We start from the raw sequence: 26,792 nt of genomic DNA on the forward strand, positions 1-26,792 counted from the left end.
AAAAATGTTTTTCATTTTACTTGTATTGTTTGAAGTAAATTAATTTCCCTGCTCTGTAACATCTATGCAGTACTTTGCCTAAAAAAGGAAATTTCTGTGGTTAAACTAAGAGATTCCCGGGGATAACTTAGATGTGAGGAAGACGAGGTATTAGGTGTTTATGAGAAAAAGAGGTTGCTTGAGTAACTTAACATTTGGTATTCTTATCAAATTCACTATTTAAAAAATATTATTGTATTTGAAAGGCAGAGAGAGGGAAGAAAATGTGCGGAGAAGTGGGAGAGGGCAGGATCTCCCATCTACTGGGTCACTCAAGGAGCCAGCAACGCAACCCAGGAGTCACACATGGGTAACAGAGGCCCACTCATCTGAGCCGTCACCTGCTGCCTCCCAGGGTCTGCATTAGCAGGAAGCCGGAATTCGGAGCAGAGACAGGACTCAAACCCAGGCACTCTGGTGTGGAATATCGGCTTCCCAAGCAGTGTCTTAACCCCTGTGCCAAACACTGGTCCTATGTCCAATTCGCTCTTATCAACTATACGGAGAACGAAAGTCTAACATTAAGATGAAAGCAAAGGTCATTCTGAAAGTGTTTGGGAATCGAAGATACGGAACACGTGAAGTTTCAGCTTTTAGTCCTTTTTAAGTAACTAAACAGAAGGTAGGACTGCACTAATAAGTGGAACTAATGCCTAGTAAAGCCTCATTTTTGGATAAAGGCTGTTGGTAGGGTCCATGTTTTCTTCATTTGTCTTTTGTGATTCTGTCTTAAAATTATCTATAGCACGAGTTCTTCAACTTTTCTGGATCATGGGCACTTTTAATCAAAGCACTAGACCCTCCAGCCAGAAAATGCACGTGCACCCAGAAGTGCAATTGTCCTAACAGCTTCATGTATTGCCTGGAAGCATCCAAGAACCTAGATAAGAAGTCCCAGGGTCTGGTATTGTTCGTGATACTAACTTGGATTTTATCAAAACTTGTAATAAACCAAATGAAATTTCATCAGCTTTTATATTTCATTCATTAGGGAGTGGTCCAAGGGGGAACTTTCCCCGCACAGAACCGACAATTATAGATATGGAGATTCTTGAGAAGGTAGGGAGGACTAAGACCAGCAGGTGTGATCCAGCAGGTGTGGTCAGGCCGGGATTCCACACCGCTGCTTGCAAAGTTTGATTTCTAACTAGCAGCATCCTCAACACCTGGCAACTTGATAGAAAAGTCTAATTTAGGCCCCATCCAGATGAACGGAATCTGAGGGTGGTCCTAGACGTCTGTGTGGTTTAACAAGCGCTCCAGGTGACTGATGACCAAGCTTGAAAAGCATGGCGCCCACGTGCTCGGGATGGGATCTGACGTGTCTGGGGATGGGCACTGGAGGGCCCCGAGCTTTGACGGGCCGACACGCTCGGGATAGCTGGGCTGTTCCCTCAGCTGCAGGAAAAGAGGTAACCCACAGCCTTCTCGCTTCTGTAGACTCGCGGTCCTGAAGCGCTCATGTAGGAGCCAGTAGCTCCCCAGGCTGTACCCCCACATCCACCCGAGCTCCCACAGGACGCAGAAAGCAATCCAACGCGGACAGCAGGGGTGGGAAGAGAAGAAATGACCAGGGTCCCAGGGCTCCACAGCCCCCAACTCTGCAGCTACTGTTCCATCGGTCCCGCAGCCTAGCCCAGACCATGGCTGGGATTGCCAGAGGGCCCGCCACATCTCTCACATCCGGGTTCTCCCAAGCCAATGGGAACTGAAACGCTGAGCCAATCAGCGCTCTGCGTTCCTTCCGGCGTCCTGCGTGCTGCCATGGATACGAGATGGACGAATCCAAACGACTCTGTCGCTGAGTCCCGCCTCCTCCCACCAGCTCCCACCCCCTTTTTTGGGCTGGTGAGCTCCTCCTAAGCCAGGATGCGACACCGTTAGGTTTGAGAGAGGCGCCCTCGCGGCCTCTCACATCCGGGTCCCCGCCAATAGAAACAAACTGGCCAGTCAGTTCTCCGCGTACCTTCCGGCGTTCTGCGTGCTACCCTGGAGACGGGAAGGTTGAGTCCAAACGCGGAGGGGTGTTCGATGCGCAAGGTCGGGCTGCTTCAGCGCGCCGCGTGGTCCTTGATCCGCTTCCCTCCCCCCGCTTTTGTGGGACCGTGAACGCGTCCCGAGGCGGAGGCCGCGCCGCGCGCACTCGCTGGAGCGATCGAGTGGACCCGTAAGGCTTCGCCTGAGCAGTCGCGCAGGTGCGTGGCGCTGGCGGCTTCCGTGGCCCCGAGCGTGGGTTCGTGTCTCCCCGAGCGTGTGCCCTGCGTGCAGGAGCGGTGAGGGGCGTTCGTGGTCCTCGGATCCGGAGATGCTCGCTTGGACGACGCCTCTCAAGTCCGGAGCGGCTCGTGGGCTCCCAGCCGGCCTCGCTGGCCGATGTCCGGGGGGAACACAGCGAGGCGGTGGAAGCCGCCCGGTTCCCTGGCCCGGGCCCGAGGGGGCGGGTAATCCCGTCGCGCCTCCGCACCTGGAGTTAACTCAGTGGTCAAGTGCTGCCAGGAGGAGGAGGACCTGATGGGTGCCCCCAGCGGCTCGCGGGGTTGGGGGAGCGTTGGAGTCACCCGGCGGGTCGGTGTGGACGCCCACTGCTCGGAACCTCCGCGTCTGTGCCTCCGGGCCGGGGTCCGAGAACTTGGCTTCCCGCGAAACCCCACCTGTGGAGTCCCACCTGGCTGGCTTGTTGGAGGCGGGGCCTGCCGCCCGCGTCTTACACGCGCGCGTGTGCGGCTCGCTCTGACTCCACGGGCACGTCCTGGCTGCCTTGGTGGGTTAGCAGAGACCCAGCCCCGAGCTGGGGGTCCTGGGAGGGCGCGTGCAGGTGAGGGGAGTGCTGACCACCGCGGAGGTAGGGACGGGGTTGGGGGGCTCCCAGGGCGTCCTCCCTGGCGCTGCAGAGGGCACTTTGGGCATCTCGTGGTGATTAACCTGCACGCGTGTCTTGTGGGATTGTCTGTAGCTGTTTGACTTTGCGGTTAAGAAGACACAAAAAAATTTTTTTTTTATCTTTTAAAGATTTACTTATTTATTTGAAAAGCAGAGTTACAGAGAGCCAGAAAGAGAGAGGTCTTCCATCTGCTGGTTCACTCCCCAGATGGCCACAATGGCCAGAGCCGGGTCGATCCAAAGCCGGGAGCCAGGAGCTTCTTCCGGGTCTGCCACGCTGGTGCTGGGGCCCAAGGACCTTGGGCCGTCTTCTGCTTTCCTAGGTCATAGCAGTGAGCTGGATTAGAAGAGGAACAGCCAGGACTCGAACCGTTGTCCACATGGGATGCCGGCACTGCAGGCGGCTTTACCCACTACACCACAGCGCTGACCCCAGAAATTTCTTTTTCAAAAAGATTGATTTATTTTAAAGAGGGAGAGACCTAGAAAGAGACTTTCCATTCGCTAGTCTGGCTGGGCTAGCTGAAAGCCAGGAGCTTCTTCCAGGTCTGCTATGTGGGTGCAAAGCCCCAGACATTTGGGCCATCCTCTGCTGCTTTCCCTGGCCCATTAGCAGGGAGCTGGATCGGGAGGGGAGCAGCTGGGATGCTGGCAGGTGGTGGATTAACCTGCTATGCCACAATGCCATTCCTGGGGTTAAGGGTTTTCACAAAAGTTCACTGCCTAAACTCCTAGAACGGACCAGAGCTGGGCCAGGCCAAGTTGGGAATTGGGAAATCAACACAGGGCTCCAGCTTGGGTGTCCGGAACCCAAGTACTTCATCAGCTGCCGCCTCTCAGGATCGGCATGAACAGTAAAGCTGGCGTTGGGAGCAGAGCCTCGACTGAAACACAGGCATTAAGATAATAGGAAGTAGGTGTCTTAGCCATGGCCTGAAAGACCTCTGCAGATTACGGACTTCCAAAAATCCCTGTTACAGTGTCTTCAATGGAGGGGTGTCTTGGAGTCAAAAACAGTCAAGTCATGGAATTTGGAATTAGATGATGTAGGAAGTCACGTGATAGAGTCCCTGCGCTGTGGGAGCACACCCCTAGGTCAGGGAAGGGCTCTACAGAAGGGAGCGGCCTCACCTGAGCAGGTGGGTGATTGATGGGTCTTGCTGATTTCAGGCTGGCCTGCTGCTCAGGAGCAGCTGCTTAGATTGAGGAAGTGAATTTGCCAAGTAAAATCCAGACTTAAGATTTTCCTTCATACTTTTCTTGGGGTCTAAAGCCTAATTTTTTTAAAATTTTTTTTTATTTTTATTTTTTTTGACAGGCAGAGTGGATAGTGAGAGAGAGAGAGAGAGGGAGAGGTCTTCCTTTGCCGTTGGTTCACCCTCCAATGGCCGCCGCGGCCGGCGCGCTGCGACCGGCGTACCGTGCCGATCCGACAGCAGGAGCCAGGCACCTATCCTGGTCTCCCATATGGGGTGCAGGGCCCAAGCACTGGGCCATCCTCCACTGCACTCCCTGGCCACAGCAGAGAGCTGGCCCGGAAGAGGGGCAACCGGGACAGAATCCGGAGCCCCGACCAGGACTAGAACCCGGTGTGCCGGCGCCGCAAGGCGGAGGATTAGCCTAGTGAGCCGCAGCGCTGGCCTAAAGCCTAATTTAAAGAAATCAGTTGTAGGGAGAAGAGGATAGTGAGAGAAACTGAAATTTCATGAAAAGAAATAATTATTTCTTTAGTGACTTTGCATTTGAACTTGTAATTCTCCCACATCTTTTCTACTTAAAATTTTAAGAGTTCTGTGCCAGCAGTCAACTTGCTAAATAACTACATGTACTGCCCTGTAACTTTATCTGAAAGGCAGAGGAATGTGGATCTTCCATTTGCTGATTGACTCCCCAGATGCTGGGCCAGGAGCCTGGAGTCCCCTCCATGTCTTTTACATGCGCGGCAGGGGCCTAAGCACCTGACCCATGGGTGCCTTCCCAGGAGCACCAGTAGGGAGCCTGCGGGACCCTGGCATGGGATGCCAGCGTTTCAAGCAGTAGCCTGATGCACTGTGCCGTGGCATTGGCTCCTACTCTTGAATCATTCATGTCCATACTGTTTTTCTACTTGGCAGTAACTTTTAATTTCATTAGAAGATGGGTCCTAGAATTAGCTTTACTGCTAGTTGGGTAAATCATTGGCTTCTTGAACCAGGACGGGATTCGGCGTACTACTGCACATGGGCACGTCTGGCTCTGGGCTTGGAAATTTTTGAAAAAATTCAAAAGAATAATACCTTGTGATATGAATATTCTATGAAAGTTTAACTTGAGTTGTCTATAAAGTTTTTTTAGTTTTGAGAGTCAAAAGTCTTCGATCTGCTGGTACATTCCCCAGAAGGCCGCAACGGCTGTAGCTGAGCCAGCTGATCAGTAGCCTGGAGCCTCTTCCTGGTCTCCAGTGAGGTGCAGGGGCCCAAGAAATTAAGCCGTCTTTTGCTGCTTTACCAGGCCATAAGCAGGGAGCTGAATTGGAAGAGGAGCAGCCAAAACACGAACCAGCGCATACATGGGATGCTGATGCCGTAGGCAGAGACGAGCCTGCTACATCACAGTGCTGGTACCCTAAATAAAGTCCTCGTGGAATGCCGTGCTGGCCTTCCATGGACTGAATTGTTCATGGCTGCTCTGCCTAAATGGCAGAGTTTTTGGGACAGAAACCACAGAGCCTGCGTAGGGAAATACTTGCCATCTGAAGTTGTGCAGGCAAACAGCTCCCAGCTTCTGCTCTAGGGAACTGGACAGTTTCCATCTTGTGGTTTGTTGCTCTCCCCCATCATGTACTCTTCAAACTTTTTTCACCTCTCAGTAACCAGTTTTATTAAATCTTCTCAAATCTTAAAAATTTGAACAACAGTAAAATACATAAATTTACCCTGTAAACTTTTTTTAATTTTTTTTAAAGTTTACTTATTTTGAAAGAAGGGGAGATAGAGATCTTCCATTTGCTGGTTCGCTCCCCAACTTGGCTGCAATAGCCAGGGGTGGGCCAGGCACTAGCCAGGAGCTTTATCCTGGTCTCCCACGTGGGTAATCTTCGCTGCTTTTTCCAGATGGATTAGCAGGGAGGTGTGTTGGAAGTGGAATAGCTGGAGCATGAAGCAGCACGCACACGGGATGCTGGTGTCGAAGGCAGCCACTTAACCCACTTTGCCACAACGCTGGCTGCACCGTCTTAACCATTTTAAAGTGTACATTTGAGTAGTGACAAGTACTCAACAACCATGTTGAGTCATGTTAACCAGTGTCCAGAACTCCTTTCTTCTTGTAAAACAGGATTCTTAATAAAAACAGACAAGCTCTACCTTCCCTCGGCCCCTGGCTTATTTCACTCTGTATCTTGTCCTCAAGGTTTGTCCCCTTTGTAGGCTGTGCCAGAGTTTCATTCCTGTAGAAAGCAGAGTAATATTACATGGTGAGTGTGTGTTTGTATCAGGTTTGCTTTCTCCATCTGTCCATGGATACTTGAATTGCTCCCCCCTTCAGGCTGTTGGGAGTAATGCCACGAGTATGGCTGTACAAAGATTTTTTGAGAATGTGCTTTGAATTTTGGGTATATACCCGGAAATGGAATCGGTGGATCCTATGGTCATTATCTTTTCAATTTCTTGTCTTCCATAACTGAAGTACCATTTTACATTCTCAGCAACAACACACGAGCTGTTTTTGTTTTTGTTTTTCAAATGGTAGCCACCCTAATGAGTGCAAGGTTATGATGTCGTCATGGTTTTGATCTGCTTTCTCTGAAAGACTAGTGATGTTGCGCGCCTTTCAGTGTACTTGTTGACAATGGGTTTATCTTTGGAAAAGTGTGTATCCAAGTCCTTCGCCCTTTAAATTCATAAAACAAATGCACACACTCACACACTGGGAGTACACACACATAGTATCATCTACTGGTGCACTCCTCGAGTGCCTTCAACAACCTGGACTGCACCAGCGCAAAGCGAGGAGCAGGGAGTTCAATCCAGGTCTCCCATTTGGGCTGCAAAAAGTTACTTCAGCTGTTGCCAGTGCTTCCCAGGGTCTGGATTTAGCATGGAGTACTAATGATGAGTACTCTGATGTGGGATGTGGGCCTCCTAATTGATTTTGAAATAAGCCTTTAAAAAAAGAGGGAGAGACAGATCTTCCATCTACTGGCTAACTCCCCAGATGGCCACAATGGCCAGGCTGAAGCCAGGAGCTTCATTCACATGTGTGTTACATGGGTGCAGAGGCCCAAACACTTGGGTCATCTTCAGCTGCTTTCCCAGGCAAATTACCAGGAAGCTGGATGGGAAGTGGAGCAGCCGGGACTCGAATCTGTGATCATATGGAATGTTGGCACTGCAGGTAGCAGCTCTACCTGCTATGCCACAGTGCCAGCCTCGAGGTGTTATTTTTATGTTCTAGTTATTCATCTCTTAGCAAATTTGATTTGTGTTTCCTCCTATCCTATAGCATCTTTATTCTGTTGATAGTGCCCTTTGCATAGAAATTTTTAATTTTGATGTAGTTCAGTTTATTTTTGTTGCCTTTGATTTTGGTGTCAAGTGCAATGTCTTTTGTAGACAAGTTGAGTTAGAATTCACAGATGATAAAACTCCTTTAAAATGTGAAGTTCAGAGGGTTTTAGTGTATGGACAGAGCTGTACAATCCTAACCCCTAGTGAACTACAAAAAATAAATACCATTAACTTACAGCTCTTTTGTGGATTGTGTTGCAAAGGGATTTTGTTTTAGGCCTGGCTTACTGGATAGAACACAAAAAGCCATTTTTAAAGAGGATATTTTGGGGCTGGTGCTGTAACATAGCGGGTAAAGCTATTGCCTGCAGTGCTGGCATCCCAAATGGGCGCCGATTCAAGTCCTGGCTGTACCACTTGGGATCCTGCTCTCTGCTGTGGCCTGGGAAAGCAGTGGAAGATGGCCCAAGTCCTTGGGCCCCTGCACCCACGTGGAACACCTGGAAGAAGCTCTGGGCTCCTGGCTACGGATTGGCCCAGCTCCAGCTCTTGTGGTCATTTGGGGAGTGAACCAGTGGATGGAAGACCTCTCACTCTCATGCTCTCTGCTTTGCCTCTTAGTGCTTGGGTAACTTTAGTGAAGTTTCCTTCTAATTTAGTCAAAGTGAAAGTAAAACAGGTAAATAATATATTTTTCCCCTCAGCTTTATTGACAGATAATAATGTATAATTAGATATACGCTGTGATGTTTTATTATACCTGTATACTGAGTTTCTGGAAAGTTCTCTCTAGCATGTATTGTCCTCCCCAAGAAACAGTTCATACAAGATTGTCTTTCGTTGAGTGAGTACTTTGGTAGTCTGAAGGTGGCCATAGGCAATAGAACTGAATGGGTGTGGCCATGTTCACTGTAGGCTTAAGTAAAAGTAACAGAAGCAGTCAGCAGGAGCGACTTTTGGCCAAGTTAGTATTTTATTGGCCCCAGACGAGTTCAGAAAGCCCATGGGAAATTGTATTGTAAAAACCACACAGGGACTCCAAAAGTGTCTTTGCATCAAATTGAACTTCGAATTCCATTTTTGGAATGAACTTAAAACTTTGTATCTGAGAGGTACAGAGATGCATCACTGACTTGATTGTCAAATGTCTGTCACACCCAGGGCTGGGACCAGGGGAATTCAACCCCAAGGTCCCCTGTCACTTAAGCCTTCACTGTCTCCATGGGTCTGCACTGGTGGGAAGTTGGAGTGAGGAGCCAGAGCTGAGACTGGAGCCGAGAGGGGACACACCTCTTCCTCAGACTTCTTGAAGCACCCTTTTACGTTGTCTCACTGGCTTCGCATATTTCATGAGGTTACGGTGGGGCAGTTATTATCCTGTCAATGTAGTTTCCATTATAACATCCATTATGATACTCCATTATCAATGTACTTTCCAATGCAACAGACAGACTAAGCAAGATACTGTCATACCTTGGGCAAAATCGCAGTCATTCTCTAACTTTGTAACTTGGATTTAAAATAGCTATTGTTTTCACTGGTTTTACAAAGGTTTTGTGGATAGGAAGTTGAATATTGGCTTGTGAAATTTTATTTTTCCTTTGGCTTTGCTTATTCTATAAAAAGAATGATGCTGGAATCCAGCACTTGGGGGTGGAATTTTTTTTAACTTCTAATCAGGCAAATAGCTTACATTGGTCTCATTTCTGCTTACTACTCAGGAGCTGGCGATGCTATTTTATTGTTTGTGAAAAGCCGGCTGACAGATGGAAAACTTCATTCTCTATGAGGAGATTGGCAGAGGAAGCAAGACGGTTGTGTATAAAGGGCGGCGGAAGGGAACCATCAATTTCGTAGCCATTCTCTGTACTGAGAAGTGCAAAAGGCCCGAAATAACCAACTGGGTAAGTCGAGTGCGTTCCCGTCTGTCTGGGGGAGATGGAACTACGGTCAGGTAGGAAAGGCAGCTTTCTGTTTAATTCCACAGTCCTGAATAATGAGGAATATCCAAGTCATGACCGGCCTAGATTGGATTTTATTCTTTGCTTTTCTGGCACAAGGGAAACTATTGATAGTTTATTTTATTTTTATTATTATTATTTTTATTGTTTGACAGGCAGAGTGGACAGTGAGAGAGACAGAGAGAAAGGTCTTCCTTTGCCGTTGGTTCACCCCACAATGGCCTCTGTGGCCGGCGCACCGTGGTGATCCGAAGCCAGGAGCCAGGTGCTTCTCCTGGTCTCCCATGCGGGTGCAGGGCCCAAGGACTTGGGCCATCCTCCACTGCACTCCCTGGCCACAGCAGAGAGCTGGCCTGGAAGAGGGGCAACCGGGACAGAATCCGGCGCCCCGACCGGGACTAGAACCTGGTGTGCCGGCGCCGCAAGGCAGAGGATTAGCCTAGTGAGCTGCGGCGCTGGCCGGACAGTTCATGTTAAAATGCAGTGCATGGGGTGGACTTCCGGTGCGGTGGTGGAGATGCTGCTTGGGACCCGGGCTGGAGTTGAAGTCCCGGCTCTGATTCAGCTCCAGCTTCCTGTTAGCAGGCACCTTGCGGGGCAGCAGGTGAAGACTTGGGTAGCTTCCTCCCTGCCACCCACATGGGAGACCTGGTGTGAGTTCCCGGCTCCTGGCTTTAACTCTTGAGGGCATTTGAGCAGTGAACCAGCAAATGAGCAATTTCCTTTTTTTTTTTTTTTCTACCTTTCTAACACATTTATTGGAGGGTGAACCAACGGCAAAAGGAAGACCTTTCTCTCTGTCTCTCTCTCACTATCCACTCTGGCTGTCAAAAAAAAAAAAAAAAGTTAAATATATGACGACGAACCTTTTAAAGAAGGGACAGTGAATAAGTGACTTGGCTTTGAAGTAGCTGTGTCAACTTTACAGCCCAGGCTTCCTGGCTCATAGTAACACTTTTTTTTTTTTGAGCTTGTAAAGCAAACATAACATAAAATTTGCTACCATAATGATTTTAATTGTGTGGTCTAACGCTCATAACTACATTCATATTGTTACACAATCATTGCCACCCTCCATCTCCATGAGTCTTAATCTTTTAAATCTAAACTCCATGGCCACTCAGAAATAACCCATTCCCACCTCCCCCCAACCCCGGCAACTACCATTCCGCCGTATGGCTCTAGGATTAGGACTACTTGTGTAACTGGTGTCAATGTCTGTGTTTTTGTGACTGGCTAACTTAACATGGTGTCCTCAGAGTTTATCCGTGCTGTAGTGTGTCAGAATCTCCTCCTTTTTAAGGTTGGGTGGTATGAACATGCTGCATTTCCTTCCATGTTTTAATGTTGTGGATAATAATGGCTATGAATCTACATGTACAGATGGCTCCTGCTTTGCTTTCTTTTGGGTTCATTCCCACAAGAGCTGTCGCTGGATCCTACTTGGTAATTCTATTGTTAATATTTTGAGAGCATATTTTGTTTAGACAGATCTTCCATCCGCTGGTTCACTTACCAAACGGCTGCAACAGCGGGAGCTGGGCTGATCCGAAGTCAGCAACTTCTTCCCCGTCTCCCACATGGATGCAGGAGCATAAGCACTTGGCGGATATTCCACTGCTTTCTCAGGCCATAGCAGGGAGCTGGATTGGAAGTGGAGCATCTGGGATTGGAACCTGCGCCAGGTGGCTGCTTTACCTGCTATGCCACAGCATCGGTCCCTCTTCCTTTCTGTTTTAAGAGATTCATGTACTATTTAATGACATTGATCTCACAGTGGAAAAATCAATAAATTTCTGATGAGATAAAGTATACTGAGGAACATGTGTAACATGACTTTATAATCAAATTTGTTCTTGATTTCACTGCAGAATTCACTGGCCCTGAAGAAACTTAACACAGAAATAGTTGCGAAGACCAAGAATAAGGAATATAAAGAAATTCCTAAACATAGTTGTCAAATGATTTTCAAATACTAAATTCAGTATTCAAGTGGTAAACCTATTCATTTAATGATGGGTCCATTTCACACTGAATTTGAGCCACAGCACATGGTCCTCCTCTACAGTGAGGACCACCAAAAATTTTGCTTTGACATGTATCTCATGTTACACTGTACACTGCAAAATTTTCAGTTCAGTAGACTCACTGAGATGATACATAAACAATATACAGGAATGTTATTCATGAAATATCAACTTTCTAGTTCAAGTTTTTGCTTAGTAATTGTGCTGTGATTGCTTTAGATGATCTAAAGTAGCTAGAACTTTGGGCACAAGCATTCTTCCATCATAGTATTCACAACGTGTAATGGAATTATTAATAACCCACCTAAACGTGGAAGAAAGGTGCAAAACAGGAACAGTAATGGAATGGGAAAGCAAAACACCTGTGTGTTTTCATTAACAAGGCCTGAAACATGGAATTTCAGCAACTGCATTTCTTTGAGTACCTACAAATCCTGACAGAGGCCTGAGATGAGTGTTCTTAGAATAAGACTGTTTTGACTCACAGCACACTTCAAAGGTGAAAAACTTTTTTTTTTTTTTTTCATAAAGAAAACTTAGAATCATGAAAAATTTTTCGTACAACACAAACTCAGCCTGGTTTTGTCTGGGAGGGGCTGTTGGCTTGGTTTAATTGTCAAACATCGATTTGCCTCAATAGTTCAGGGAAGGTGGAGGCGGGCCTAGCAGAAGTCCCCAGTACAACAGTGTATTTTGATTTGAGTGTAGTTGTTGCTTATTACGTGACCAGATTACAAAAATACCATAGCAGACACCATGGTTCATCCTTCTGATAAGCCTGTTGATTGGGTCTTGGCTGTCGCCTGCATCTCCACCCTCTGCAAAATGGGTGATGTTTTCCTTCTTTCCACCTTGTGGAGAAGATAAACCGGAAGTGTATTCCAGCAGTGTGCATCTCGTGAATCAGATCCTGCATGCGTGTACCAAGAGAACGGGCAGTCAGTGTTACTGGTCAAGGGATTTTGCCATAGCCACACTTGTCAATGAGTTCATTTACTGACTTCAGATTCGGGTATCCCCGTGTGGTACGTGGTTCCACGGTCCTCAGCATGTGAATCGAAGCCTTGCTGAGCTTAACAAAGCAGAACCAATGAAGGCAAAGAAGGTACAACACATTTTGGACCTTGTGGCTTGCACTATTGATAGGTCTGATCGGGGTGACAAACCCCAATTTGGATTCTGCAGTTGTAAAGAAGTTGCCAGCTTTCCTTGACATCCGGATTTCAGTTCTGTACATCTGCCTGTATTCCTTGTGATAGTGCTTAGCTTTTGCGTAGATGGCTTCTCCTTGCCTTTTGAAGTGTCTTGGGTAAACTTCTGTATCGGGTGTTTGATCTTCATCTGAGTAAAAGTCCTTTGCTTTTTCTTAAGGGTTTCTGGCATAGCAGGAACCTTTTTTTTTTATACCTCCCATGGTTCCATTAGGAAGAGAGGAAGTTAGCAAATTAACTTATTTTTAGGGGCCAGCACTGTGGCGCAGCATGTTAATGCCCTGGCCTGAAGGGCAGGCATCCCATACAGCCCATGTGGTCGCCGGTTCGGGACCCGGCTGCTCCACTTCCGATCCAGCTCTCTGCTATGGCCTGGGAAAACAGTAGAAGATGGGACTTGGGCCCCTGCACCTGCATGGGAGACCTGGAAGAAGCTTCTGGCTACTGGCTTCCAATCGGCACAGCTCCGGGCATTGCAGCCAATTGGGGAGTGAACCAATGGAAGGAAGACCTCTCTATTGGTCTTTCCCTCTCACTGTCTGTGACTCTACCTCTCAAATAAAATCTTTAAAAATCTAGGTAAGAGTCAGGAGCTAGAGCTGAGAAGCAAAACCAGGATGTGGGATGTGAGCACCTCAATTACTTGGCCACCCACACAACTCCAGACCATTTTCCACACTGTACATTTGAACATTTTTACCAACAGTGCACAGAGGTACACAAATCCTCACCAGTGTTTGATAGCTCTCCCAGTGGATGTCAAATATCTTTTTTTGACAGGCAGAGTTAGAGAAAGGTCTTCCTTCCGTTGGTTCACCCCCCAAATGGCCACTATGGCTGGTGCGCTGCGCCAATCTGAAGCCAGAAGCCAGGTGCTTCCTCCTGGTCTCCCTCCCATACAGGTGCAGGGCCCAAGCACTTGGGCCATTCTCCACTGCCCTCCCAGGCCACAGCAGAGAGCTGGACTGGAAGAGAAGCAACCGGGACAGAATCCGGCGCTCTGACCAGGACTAGAACCTGGTGTGCCGGCGACGCAGGTGGATGATTAGCCTAGTGAGCTGTGGTGCTGGCCTGATATCTTTTTGTTTTGATTTGTATTTCCCTAATGACTGGTGACGGTGTCTTCTCATTTCCTATTGACAATTTGTGCAGCTTTTTGCAGAAATATATATTCAGTCCTGTGCCTATGTTTTTAAGATTTTATTTAAAAGTCACAGAAGCAGAGAGAGAGGTCTTCCATCTGCTGGTTCACTCCCCAGATGGCCGCAGTGGTCGGAGCTGTGCCAACCTGCAAGCCAGGAGCTGCTGCTCGTCTCCCACATGGACTTGGGCCATCCTCTGCTGTTCTCCTAGGCCATACAGAGAGCTGGTTCAGAAGTGGAGCAGCCAGGACTCAAACCACTCCCTGTACGGGATGCTGGCCCTGCAGATGGCAGCCCCTGCCTGTTTTCTGATCTGTTTTCTCACTGAGTCTTACGAGTTGCTGTATTCTACAGAGCTGAAGTCTTAGCAGATACTTCATTTTCAGATGTTCTGCTATTCTGTAGCTTGCTTTCATTATATTGATAGTTGGGTTTGCTATATAAAATTTTAATTGTTAGAAATTCCAGTTCATCTCCTTTTTCTTTTATTTGTCCACACTTTTGTTGTCACATCCCAAAATAGTTAGCAATTCCAGCAATGAAAAAAATTTTTTTTAAAGATTTATTTACTTGATAGGCAGAAGTAGGCAGAGGGAGAGAGAGGTCTTCCATCCGCTGGTGCAACCCCCAGGAAGTTAAAATGGCCGGAGTTGAGCCGATCAAAAGCCAGGAGGCAGGAGCTTCCCCTGGGCCCCCCACACAGGTGCAGGAGCCTAAGGGCTTGGCCCATTCTCCACTGCATTCCCAGAGAGCTGGATTGGAAGCTGAGCAGCCAGGACTCAAATCGGCGTCCGTGGCGGCCTCACCTGCTAAGCCACAGTGCTGGTCCCAGACATGTGTTTCCTGAGTTACATAGTTTTGACTTTTTTTCAGTGTGTGTATTTATGTCTTTGATAAATTTTAAGTTAATTTTTATGGAGTGTTTTAGACAAGCATACAGCTTCATTTTTTTTTTTTTGGTATGCGGCTATTCAGTTTTCATAGCACCATTTATTAAAAAAAAACTGTCTATAGTGATGCATGTAGGTTTGTGGGAAATTTTATAGCAAAATGTGAGTCTTCCTGCTTGCTGCTCTTTTCTGAGGTTGTTTTTTGGTGACTTGGTGTACTGTGAAAGGCCATATCAGTTTTTGAATGAATTTTGGTAGGGATTGTGTTGCCTGTGTAGGTTGCTTTGGATAGTATTGACATCTTAACAATTTTACAATTTCCAATCCATGAGCATGGGGTGTTTCTATGTTGTTTTAAAATTCCTTTCAACATTGTTTTGCGATTTTTCATCTTAAGGTTCTTTCACATCTTTGAGATTAATTCCTATGTGTTTCAGTCTTTTTGATGCTCTTATAAATGGAGCTGTTTACTTAATTTTGTTTTTGTCTTGTTTGTGTAACTAATTTTGAGTGTTGACTTAGAATCTTGTTTTGCCTTATTCTCTGTGGATGTAATCTTTAGGGTTTTCTACATAAAAGATCAGTCCATATCCTGATTTATTTCTTCATTGCCCTTTAGGAAGAAAAATAGAATTGTGTTTCTTGACTCATTGTTCTAGTTAGGACTTCTAGGACTATGCTATAGACCAGTGGTGAAAGTGTGTATTCTTGCTTTATTCCTGCTCTTAAAGGAAAAGCTTTCAGTCTTTCACCATTCAGTATGTTGTTTGGTTTGGATTTTTCATAGATGCCTTTTATTAAGTTGAAAGTTTGCTTTGATTCCTAATTTGTAGAGTGCTTTTTTTTCCCCATGAGTTTTGTCAACTGATTTTCCTGAATTAGTTTACAGGGTCATCTCATTTTTTTTTTGTTGTTGTTGTTCATTCCATTAATGTGATATAGTACATTGACTTTTTGTACATGAAACCATCCATGTATTCCAAGAATACGTCCAGTTGGTCGTGTTGGATAATCTTTTTAAGACGCTGTTGAGCTCAGTTTGCTAGTACTGTGTCTTTGGACATACTTAGCTTTCAATAAAATAATACAGTAAAACACTTAGCAGGAGATCTGATAGCTGGTAAGCACTTTTTTTTTTTTTTAATAAGATTTATTTTGAAAGAGATGTGGGGGAGAAAGAAGGAAAAGGGAATGATTTTCAATTGTTGGTTCACTCCCCAGATAGCAGCAACAGCAGGAGCTTCATCTGGGTCTCCCATGTGGATGGCAGGAACCCAAACACTTGCGCCATCTTGGGCTTTTCCTTGGCCTTTAGCAGAGAGCTGGATCGGAAGTGCAGCAGCTGGGACATGAACTGGTGCCCATAGAGGATAATGGTGTTTTCAGGCAGGGGTTTTACCCTTTACACCACAACACCAGCCCCCAGTCCTCTATATCATGATGGTTCTTATTAGGTCATAGTCATTAGTGGAACAAGAAGTTCATAGAGAATAGAGAGGGAAATGATCAGAACTGGACAAGATTTAGGAGGCGAGAGGTAGCTTCATAGATAGGAGGGAAGGATTGAGAGGAGACAGAAAATGATAGTGTCCGTGGCTAAGGAAAGGCCACTCATATCTGTGGTTCCTGAGGGAAAGAACCCAGCAAAGCCTCTGCTTCCTCGAAGATTCACGTGTTCACTTTGAACTCCAAGGCTGTGATGGAGGGTGAAGTGATAGGTCAGAGGCAGATCCTGTCCTTGCAAGAGAATGGTATAGCAAGATTAGGGGTCAAGGTCCTTATTTTTTTTACTTTTTTTTTTTTTTTTGACAGGCAGAGTGGACAGTGAGAGAGAGAGAGAGAGAGAAAGGGCTTCCTTTGCTGTTGGTTCACCCTCCAATGGCCACCGCGGCCGGCGTGCTGCGGCCGGCGCACCGTGCTGATCCGATGGCAGGAGCCAGGAGCCAGGTGCTTTTCCTGGTCTCCCATGGGGTGCAGGGCCCAAGCACTTGGCCCATCCTCCACTGCACTCCCTGGCCACAGCAGAGGGCTGGCCTGGAAGAGGGGCAACTGGGACAGAATCCGGCGCCCCTCCGGGACTAGAACCTGGTGTGCCGGTGCCGCTAGGCGGAGGATTAGTCTAGTGAGCCGCGACGCCGGCCAAGGTCCTTATTTTGATGCTTGTCCAAATCCCTGCCTTCCAGGTCTCTTAGACCTTGGACACTCTGAGGTCCCAGACCTAGAAGAAGCATTTCAAGTTCATATCTGACTACTCTGAGTATTGTTAGGTTTCAGCCACTGGGTGGGTAGTTTCACTCTCCTCAGTTACCTTTGTCCTTACCATCCTGATTCAGCTCAGGTCAGATATGTTAGATGCAGTACCCATCCTCTATGAGGAGCCAGCAGAGCTAGACAAAGAGACAGACGAGAAGTTTGCCTGCCCTGCCTCCCTTCTCCTTGGTTCTATCTAACATGCATAGTCATGCCCCTCGCTGGCTGCTCTTGGCTGCTACTGTGAAACCCTTCGTCTTTTTTTTTTTTTTTAAACTTTTATTTAATATAAATTTCGAAAGTACAACTTTTGGATTATAGCAGTTCTTCCCCCTCATAACCACCCTCCCACCCGCAAACCACCCCTTCTCCTATTCCCTTTCCTATCCCGTTATTCATTAAGATTCATTTTTAATTATCTTTATATACAAAAGATCAACTTAGTATATACTAAGTAAAGATTTCAACAGTTTACACCCACACAGACACACAAAGTATAAAGTACTGTTTGAAGGCTATGTGAAATCCTTCTTGTACTTTACCTTGCTCTAGATACTCTCATAACCGCATTTTTGGGCGTCATAATGGACTTGTGCTTTGTCCATTCATTTTGGGACTCTGCTGGGTCATGCACTTAGAAAATTTATTTTTATTGGCGTATCATTGCTTTCTCCAGTCACACTTGGGTGGAGTCCATCAAAAATTTAGGAGGGTGACTGCTACAGGATTTTCAGAGAATACAGTAGGGCTGTTGAGAGAGAAATCTTGAGTCAGGAAGCTCTGTGATATTTGGATTCTTTTTTTTTTTTTGGGTCTATCATGGTCTGGAACAAATGCCACCCTCCTGTAGACAACTTAGTATGTCATTATAAACATTAAAAATAAAGCAAAGAGTGCCGGCGCCGCGGCTCACTAGGCTAATCCTCCGCCTTGCGGCGCCGGCACACCAGGTTCTAGTCCCGATTGGGGCGCCGGATTCTGTCCCAGTTGCTCCTCTTCCAGGCCAGCTCTCTGCTGTGGCCAGGGAGTGCAGTGGAGGATGGCCCAAGTACTTGGGCCGTGCACCCCATGGGAGACCAGGATAAGTACCTGGCTGCTGCCATTGGATCAGCGCGGTGCGCCGGCCGCGGCGGCCATTGGAGGGTGAACCAACGGCAAAAGGAAGACCTTTCTCTCTGTCTCTCTCTCTCACTGTCCACTCTGCCTGTCAACAACAACAACAACAACAACAACAAAAGCCAAAGAGAAGGAAGAGTGGGAGTAACAGGGAGGGAGGGGAAGGATAGGGTGGGAAGTAGCATTATGCCTTTAAAATTGTATATATGAAATACATGAAGTTTCTTTGCTTTATATAAAGAGAACTTAGCCCTGATTAGGTCCTTTGAGCCTAACCACGAGAATGCAACATGTGCCAAATGCCATAAGACAGAATCCCGGTGAGACTATCGCCGTGTTAGTGACCTGATGCCTTTCCTAATGGAACAAGCGCTATGGAGGAACTCGCACACCCTGAGGAGTGTTTGTAGTGAAGGACTTCCGAGGGGTCTTGGCGTCCTACGCATACCGGAGTAGGATCTTGGAGCTGCAGCTTCACTGGTTGAACTTGGTAAAGATGTTGAACAACTTTAAGCCTCAGTTTCTTTGTCTTAAGATTTGAGAGGTAGAGCTACACAGAGAGGCAGAGGCAGAGAAAGGTCCTCGATCCATTGGTTCACTCTGCCCATGGGCACAACGGCTGGAGCTGTGCCGATCAGGAGCCAGGAGCTTCTTCGTCGTCTCCCACATGGGCGCAGGGGCACAAGCACTAGGGCCACCTTCTGCTTTTCCCAGATGTAGCAGGGACCTGGATAGGAAGAGGAGCAGCCAGGACTTCAACCAGTACCCATATGGGATGCTGGCACTGCAGGCGGAGACTTAGTCTACTGTACCACAGCACCAGCCCCAAGACTCAGTTTCCGTGGGAACACGTGGTTTACCAAGGAAAATAGTGGTACCCACCTTAGGGTCTGAGGATGTAGTATGGTGCTCGGTACTGAGAATCTGTGACTCAAGCACTTCCAATCCTGTGTTACTCATGATCAGTACCCTCTCCTCCCTGAGTCTTCCAACGACTCGCTCTAATTGCCCCTCCTCAGTAAGGTCCCCCGAAGCCCCTAACATGTCTCTGCCTAGTCTTGTCTTTGCACCTGGCTCCTGGGCTCATGTGTGAACACTGACCCCCTTCTGTACCTGTTGATTCATGGCTGGGACCTGTGGCTGCTGAGGCCCCTGCTTGGCCACCCTGGCCTGCTCGTTGGGACCTCTGATCGGGCCACGGCTGGGTCTGGGAACCTCTGACCTCACAACAGCTGAGAGGTTAAAAGGAGCACTGGTGCATCTGGCTAATGTCCATCACTCCGGCTTGTGTTTCTGCTTCCATGATAGCATTTAGCACATTTCATTGGGTTTCTCTCCCAGTGCTTGGCGAGGTCACTGAGCTTTGAGCTTAACTGTTTCACTCACTCATTCCTTCAACATGTATTCTTCCAGGGTCCCCAAGTCCTGGGGTTCAGCAGGAAGAAGACAAAATCCCTGTCCTTAACTAGCTTCCATTTTAGTTCAGAGAGGTCAACACTAGAGAAAAAGGTTATTAGTGTTAATTGCTGGGAAGAAAAATAAAGCAGGAGATGGACATAAGGCTGGTGATGGCCATTGTATAGTAGGGGGTGGGGAGAGTCAGAAGATGGGGAAGGGTGGGGCTGGCGCTGTGGCGTAGTGGGTGAAGCTACTGCCTGCAGAGCTGGTATCCCATGTGGGTACTGGTTCAAGTCCCTACTGCTCCACTTCCTATGCAGCTCCCTGCTAATGTGCCTGGGAGGGCAGCGGAGGATGGCCCAAGTCCTTGGGCCCCAACACCCACATGGGAAACTGGGAGGAAGTTCAAGACTCCTGGCTTTGGATTGGCCCAGCTCTGGCTGTTGCCGCCAATTGAGGAGTAGATCAGCGGATGGAAGACCCCTCTCTGCCTCTGCCTCTCTGTAACTCTGCCTTTTAAGTAAATCTTTAAAAAAAAAAAAAAATGAAGGTGGAAGGTGGGCAGAGACCTACTTGTGCGCGCGCTTGTGTGTGTGTGTGTGTGTGTGTAAATCATGGGAGTATCTGGGTGGGGAGGGAGAGTGTTCCAGGCAGAGGAGATGGCAAGTGCCGCGGCCCTGAGGCTGAAACGAGCTTGGCATGTCGGGGAACAGTCGGGAGTCCAGTGTGGCTGGGGTGTGATGGCTGAGAGAGGGCGGGGCGTAAAGACAAATCAGGGACTGAAGGCTTTAATGCCCTGTAGGCTGAGGGAGGGGACTGACCAGCTCGCATTGCTGGGTCTTCAGGAGGCGAGCGACCAGCTCTCGTGGAGGTCCTCTGTGGCAACCGTGAGAACAGATGTGGGGCTGAGGGTAGAATCGGGGCACTGTGGGAGGCTAACGTAGAAACTAGGAGATGGTGGTGACTGGGACTAGGGTAGGTACATTGGAGCTGTAGAGAAGTCACGTTCAGAGTATGTTGGTACATTTGGGGTAAACAATCTCTTTCACAAGTTATGTTTTACCCTTTAAATGTTCTCAGGGTCTAGCTTTTCTACACTAAAATGTGCAGCTCTGTAGTGTACGTTTTGATGACTTTTATTAAACATATGCAGTCACATAACAGACATAAAAATTAAGATGTAAAACAGCCCTTTCCTTCCAGAAGGTGCCTAATGCGCCCCTCCAGATCTTGTCTCCTCCCTCAGCACTGTTACTGTGTCTTATCACTGTAGTTTAGTTTTGCGTGTTGAAACTCGGACGGAATCCTGTGGTGTGTACTCACTGGTGGTGCACTTCTTTTCCTTGGATCACATTTTTGAGATTGATCAATGTTATTGCAAGTATTGTAGTTTGTTCCTTTGTTGCAAAATAGAATACCATTTTAACTGAATTTTTTTTTCAAGATTTATTTTATTTGAATGACAGAGTTAGATAGAGAGAGAGGTGGAGACAGAGAGGTCTTCCATGCACTGGTTCACTCCCCACATGGCCGCAACGGCCAGAGCTGAGCTGATCTGAAGCCAGGAGCTTCTTCTGGGTGTGGGGGCCCAAGGATTTAGGCCATCTTTCACTGCTTTCCCAAGCCACAGCAGAGAGCTGGATCGGAAGAGGAGCAGCCGGGACTAGAACATGGCGCCCATGTGGGATGCAGACACTTCAGAGCAGGGCTTTAACCTGCTGTGCCACAGCGCCAGCCCTGACCTTGTGCTATTTGTCTTTCTGTGTGTTGCTTATCTCATTTAACCATGTCTTCGAGTTCCATCCAACTTGCCACAAGTGGAGAGGGTTCTATTTTTTATGGCTGAATGATCAATTCCATCATGCATGTACGCGTTCTATTTCCTGATCCATTCCTCACACCTTGATCAGTTTCTGTATCTCGACTGTGAACAGTGGCGTGGAGTGGCGGTGCAGATACCACTTCCTTACAGTGATCGCATGTCTTCTGGGCGTGTACTGAATAGTGGGATTGCTGCATCATGTGGCGGTTCTGTTTCTGATTTTTAAAGGCATCTCTGCAGTGTGTTTTTTTTTTTTTTTTTTTTGACAGAGTGGACAGTGAGAGAGACAGAGAGAAAGGTCTTCCTTTGACGTTGGCTCACCCTCCAATGGCCGCCACGGCCGGCGCACCGCGCTGATCCGATGGCAGGAGCCAGGTACTTATCCTGGTCTCCCATGGGGTGCAGGGCCCAAGCACCTGGGCCATCCTCCACTGCACTCCCTGGCCACAGCAGAGAGCTGGCCTGGAAGAGGGGCAACCGGGACAGAATCCAGCGCCCCGACCGGGACTAGAACCCGGTGTGCCGGCGCCGCAAGGCGGAGGATTAGCCTAGTGAGCTGTAGCGCCGGCCTCTGGAGTGTTCTTCACAGTGGCTGTACTGACTTCTGTTCCTACGCACAGTGTATGATATCCTTCCCTTTGCCCACAGGCAGCGGCTTTTGTGACATTTTGTCTTTTTAAAAGTCATTTTTCATGGGGTGAGGTGCTAGCTTGTTAGTTTCCCTAATGGTGAATGATAACATTTTTTCATGTATTGGTTGGCCATTTATATTTCTTCTGAGCAATGTCTATTCAGAGCCTTTGCTAATTTTTTTAAAAAAAGATCTATTTATTATTTATTTAAGGCAGAGTTACAGAGAGTCAGGGAGGGAGGGAAAGAGGGAGAGGTCTTCCATCTGCTGGTTCACTCCCCGAGTGCCTACCAGAAGCCGGGGATCTGGGTCTGCTGGGTGGGTGGCGAGGACCCAGTCACTTGAGCCACCACTTCTGCCTCTTAGGGTCTGCCCTGGCAAGGATCTGGAGTCAGGAGCTGGAGCTGGGAGTCAAACCCAGGTCTTCAATGTGCCGCCTGCATCTCGGCTGCTAAGTTAAATGGTGAAAGTAATGTATGTTCATTTAAAGGAAATTGGGACAATTTGGAAAAATGGTTAGAAGACAGCGCCATTGCTGTGTCACTTGGATATAATCACTGTTCATGTTTTAGTTTGTTTTCTGCTAGCCTTCTCTCAGAGCTTTTTTTTTTATTCATTTCAAAGGCAGGGAGAGATAGATATACAGCTAGATATGAATCAGTTTCCCATCTAACGGCTTATTCCCCAGATGCGTGCGACAACTGGGGTTGGCCAGGCCAAAGACAGAAACTAGGAACTGAACCTGAGCCTTCCGCATGAATGGAAGTGTACTTGTTGCCTTCCCAGGGTACACATTAGCAGGCATCTGAGATCAGGAGTGGAGTGAGATTAGGATTCCAGTGCAGTCATTGGAATACCAGACGTGGGTGTCCCAAGTAGTGGCTGAACCACTGTGCCAAATGCCCTTGTTCTCGGTTTTTTAATGTGCTAATCGTGGTATTATGTAATTTTATTTCTTGACCTTTTTGCATTTGACATTGTAACACTGTCATTTTTAACTATGATTGTATTACTCAGTTGCTAGGTTATTTTAACTTAGTGCTTTTCCTGTGAAAATACTTTTTTTCCTGATTATAAACATAGCGTGGACTTAGTCTAGAACATAGAAAAAAGGAAAAAAGGAAAAGATTTGTGAGACACCAGTAGTTGAAACAATAACATTAGTTATTTTGACATACACTTTTGTTCCTACACATCTTTATAATTTGTGTTTATGCAAATGTATGCAGGTTTTAAAAATAATTTTGGGGATTGTACGTTGTCAGCATTTTTGTGTGTGTCTGTCTGCAGACAATGTCTGGGAGTCTACCAGGTAGATTTCATGGTTTTCTTATCTGTTTCCCAGTGAGGTGTTTCTTAAGTGCCAGATTTTGAAGAATTTTTGTCAAGAGAATGTTCTGTGTTTTTGTAGGTCCGTCTCACCCATGAAATTAAACACAAGAATATTGTAACTTTCCACGAGTGGTATGAAACCAGCAATCATCTCTGGCTAGTGGTGGAGCTGTGCACGGGTAAGAGTGTGGCCGCCCTACGTAGCACAGGATAAACCTGTGGTCCAAGTTGTGTTACTTCCCTTTAATCTCCTGTCGCAAAGTTAAAAGGTGCTGATGTTACTTAGTGTGCTAACTTACAAATCTATTGCTTTGGTGGATTTAAGGACAGGGGAAAGAGCAAAGACGCTTGGTAAAAGAAGGCTGCTGTAAACTTCACTTTGGAGTTGACTTTGGTATGTTACTCAATCACCTGTTACTCAATCACATTTAGCAGTAATTTCAAATGGTGATTAATTTGTCAAGTATTTTAGGTCATAAAGTAATTGTGTTTTCCGTTTTATGGAAAGGATACATTTTATGAAAACTTAGCAATGTGGAAAAGCACAAAGATGAACTAACAAATGCCAGCAATAGAGATCGCATGTCATCATAAAAGTAGGTTGCTTCGTAGGACGTTCTAAGACCAAATACACAGAGATTATCTGGGCTTTTAGTTTCAACATTAAGAATTTAATAGGGAAAAATATGAATACCACCATTAGAATGTACTTGTGTTTATATACCAGATAATAAAGGAATATTAAATTTTAAGGCCTATTACAATCATTAGCTTTGTGAATTTTCCATGTTAACACTTAACGTTGATTGAACTTAATCATAGAAGAGATTATTGGGATTTGTAGCTTATCTTTCTGAATCAGTAGGAGGGGATCCTAGTTGGATATGCATACTGACAGAGTGATCAGGGGATGTCCCTCCTATTACTTTTTTTTAAAGATTTATTTTTATTTGAAAGACATAGTACAGAGAGGCTGAGGCAGATAGAGAGGGAGGGAGATAGAGAGGCACTCCATCCGCTGGTTCACTCTACAGGTGTCCACAACGGCTGAAGCTGTGCCCTTCTAAAGCCAGGAGCTAGGGACTTCATCTGGGTCTCCCACATGGGTGCAGCGACCCAATGACTTGGGCCATCTTCCACTGCCTTCCCAGGCCACAGCAGGGAGCTGGGTCAGAAGTGGAGTAGCCAGGACTCAGACTGGCACCCACATGGGATGCTGGCACTGCAGGTGGCAGGCTCTACCTGCTACGCCACAGTGCCGGCCCCTCATATTACTTGTTGATTTATCTGTTGCTTCTGATCTCTGAAGAGACATAATAATTAATATTCTAGCTCTAAATTATGCCTGTGTTGGGAATGGTCTCTCATTCACCAAAACAAAGTAAACAAAACCCAGAACAACTCTAACCTCCATCATTAATAATTCTGATTGGACTTGCAGATGGCAGCCAAGATCTCACTTTCTTTGAATCTGGCTCCTGTTGTAGTCTTCATTTATTTATATTTATTTATTTATTTGGAGAGGTAGAGTTACAGAGGGAGAGATAGAGAGAAAGGTCTTCCAACCACTGGTTCACTCCTCAAGTGGCCGCAGGGGTTAGAGCTGAACTGATCAGGAGCTAGGAGCTTCTTCCAGGTCTCCCACGCTGGTGCAGGGGCCCAAGCACCTGGGCCATCAGCGCAGAACTGGATCAGAAGAGGAGCAGCTGGGAGATGAACTGGAGCCCACATGGGCTGCCAGTGGCGCAGGTGGAGGCTTAGCCTATTACACCACAGAGCTGGCCACACCTGTTGGAATCTTTTAAAACAGTCGTTCCTGGCACTTAGGTGGTAGAGATGGCATGTACAGCATTGCCTTTTATCTCATCAGTGGTGCATGCTAAGGGCTGTGACTGTCTCCATATTAAGGAATGGCTTTGTCTTTTTTTGCCTTGGAGGATTTTGAGTCCATGTGAACTGACTTTGCATATGGGTAAACAAGACTACACTTGGCATAATATGACTTAAATGCATAGTTTGACTTAAGTGCACAGTTCTAGATAAGTATTTAACACTCATTTTTGCAGCTGTTTATTTCCTGAGGGATCTGGGATGGTTAGCCTTTCTTTGCATCTGCTGACGCATAACTGCTTTTCCAGTCAGAGCAGAGTTCTGACTTCTACTACAGGGCTGGACCACTGTGTTGTTGGTTCACAGGTGTCTTTCCACTGCCAGACTGTCAGGACTGACCATACTGATGAGTTTTTAATGCCCAGTATCTTCCAGCATGGCTCCTCTTGGAGGGGTCCTGTGGTGTTGGTGGGTTAAAATGGGTGAGTTGACTCAACATCTTGCAGGTGGTTCCTTGGAAACGGTTATTGCTCAAGATGAAAACCTTCCAGAAGACGTTGTGAGAGAATTTGGAATTGACCTGATGACTGGCTTACATCATCTCCATCAGCTGGGCATTCTGTTCTGTGACATTTCTCCTGGGAAGGTAATTCATGCAAGTTTTGATTGCCTAGCTACATGAGTCTCAACTGAGAGTGGTCTTCTCTCAAAGATGTTTTTATTGTTAGATACAATTTTGGTATAGAAAATCTTGTAACTTAAGGTTGACTCTTTGGTTTAATAATTGCAAATACATACTTTAGCTACCTAGTTCAGTAGCTTTGAGCATGCAAAGCTGCCCCTTATTCCAGAGCTCTTTGAGTAGTTACTTATTGCTGCTAAGGATGAGCCCAATATGTCTATAAGACAACACTCTCTGAGCTCTTAAATCATAGTGTGCACTTAGGAACTATTATTTAGTTTGATACTGGTGTTGTTGGCTGTACATGTGTGGTTCCTACTACTACGGACTACATATTTTCTTTGGTAATGTCATCCATTACTAAATGTGTCAGTGCAGTGGTCATGTAGCCTGTGTAGTTTCTGAGTTGGAGTTAACACTGAGCCTTGGAAGCTGTGTGATCCTTGGATGAGTTGCCCTGCCCCTGGGCACCTAGTTTCTCTGTGATACGGAGATAGAAACTTCCAGGGTGGTTGTGAGGATGCGATATTAAAGCTTCTGCATTGGTAGTGCGCTCACAATCAGTGACCTCTATTGTCTTTTTAAGTGTGGCCTTTTGGAATTGCACATACTACTAGTCTGCGTTTTTCACTTTTCTTTTAATAGATGCCAATAAAATGAAAAATGAAAATTAAGAATTTTTTAAGGACTGAAGAGCGGGGCAGGCAGACATAGGGTTGCCATCTACTGATTCACTCTCCAGGTGGCTGGGGCTGGGCCAGGCTAAAACTGGGAGTTGGGAATTCAGTCCAGGTCTGAGTGGCAGGAAGCTGATCCCTTGAGCCATCCCCAGGGGTTCTGTGTTAGCTGGAGACTGGAGTCAGACGTGAGAGTTGAGTACCAAACCCCAGAGCACTCTGATGTGGGATGGGCTGTCTGGATCCTTAGGCTAAATGCCTGACCCTTAACTTTGTTTAAGGGCCATGTCTCTGTGAAGATAGTTCAACTTAAATGGGAAAACTCCATAAACAGCCTGTGTAGTGAATAGAAGTTCATGGTTGAAATACTTCAAGAGTTTGTAGCCACTCAAACTGCCTCCAGCCTGCTGAAAGCAA

At 46.7% G+C, this 26,792-nt stretch overlaps 1 protein-coding gene and 1 pseudogene across 14 annotated transcripts in view; one reads left to right on the forward strand and one right to left on the reverse strand.

Moving 5' to 3' along the window:
- The first annotated feature begins 230 nt into the window (after positions 1-230).
- The window catches only part of ULK4 (unc-51 like kinase 4), a 598,567-nt gene continuing 572,005 nt past the window's right edge, over positions 231-26,792 (forward strand). For 6 of the 14 annotated variants that reach the window (XM_051852638.3, XM_089306517.1, XM_089306521.1 and 3 more), the window contains exons 1-4: positions 1,468-2,234; positions 9,128-9,310; positions 23,266-23,365; positions 25,523-25,662. In XM_051852638.3, coding sequence (XP_051708598.3) covers positions 9,173-9,310; positions 23,266-23,365; positions 25,523-25,662 — 378 coding nt within the window. In that variant the 5' untranslated portion in view covers positions 1,468-2,234; positions 9,128-9,172. The other 8 variants (XM_089306514.1, XM_070050985.2, XM_089306513.1 and 5 more) reach the window with 8 other exon arrangements.
- LOC138844001 (large ribosomal subunit protein uL30 pseudogene) lies at positions 12,028-21,622 on the reverse strand (annotated as a pseudogene).

The sequence above is a fragment of the Oryctolagus cuniculus genome, chromosome 10 (assembly GCF_051225735.1).
Source record: "Oryctolagus cuniculus isolate XC-2025 breed Fujian yellow rabbit chromosome 10, ASM5122573v1, whole genome shotgun sequence".
NCBI classification, from domain to species: domain Eukaryota; kingdom Metazoa; phylum Chordata; class Mammalia; order Lagomorpha; family Leporidae; genus Oryctolagus; species Oryctolagus cuniculus.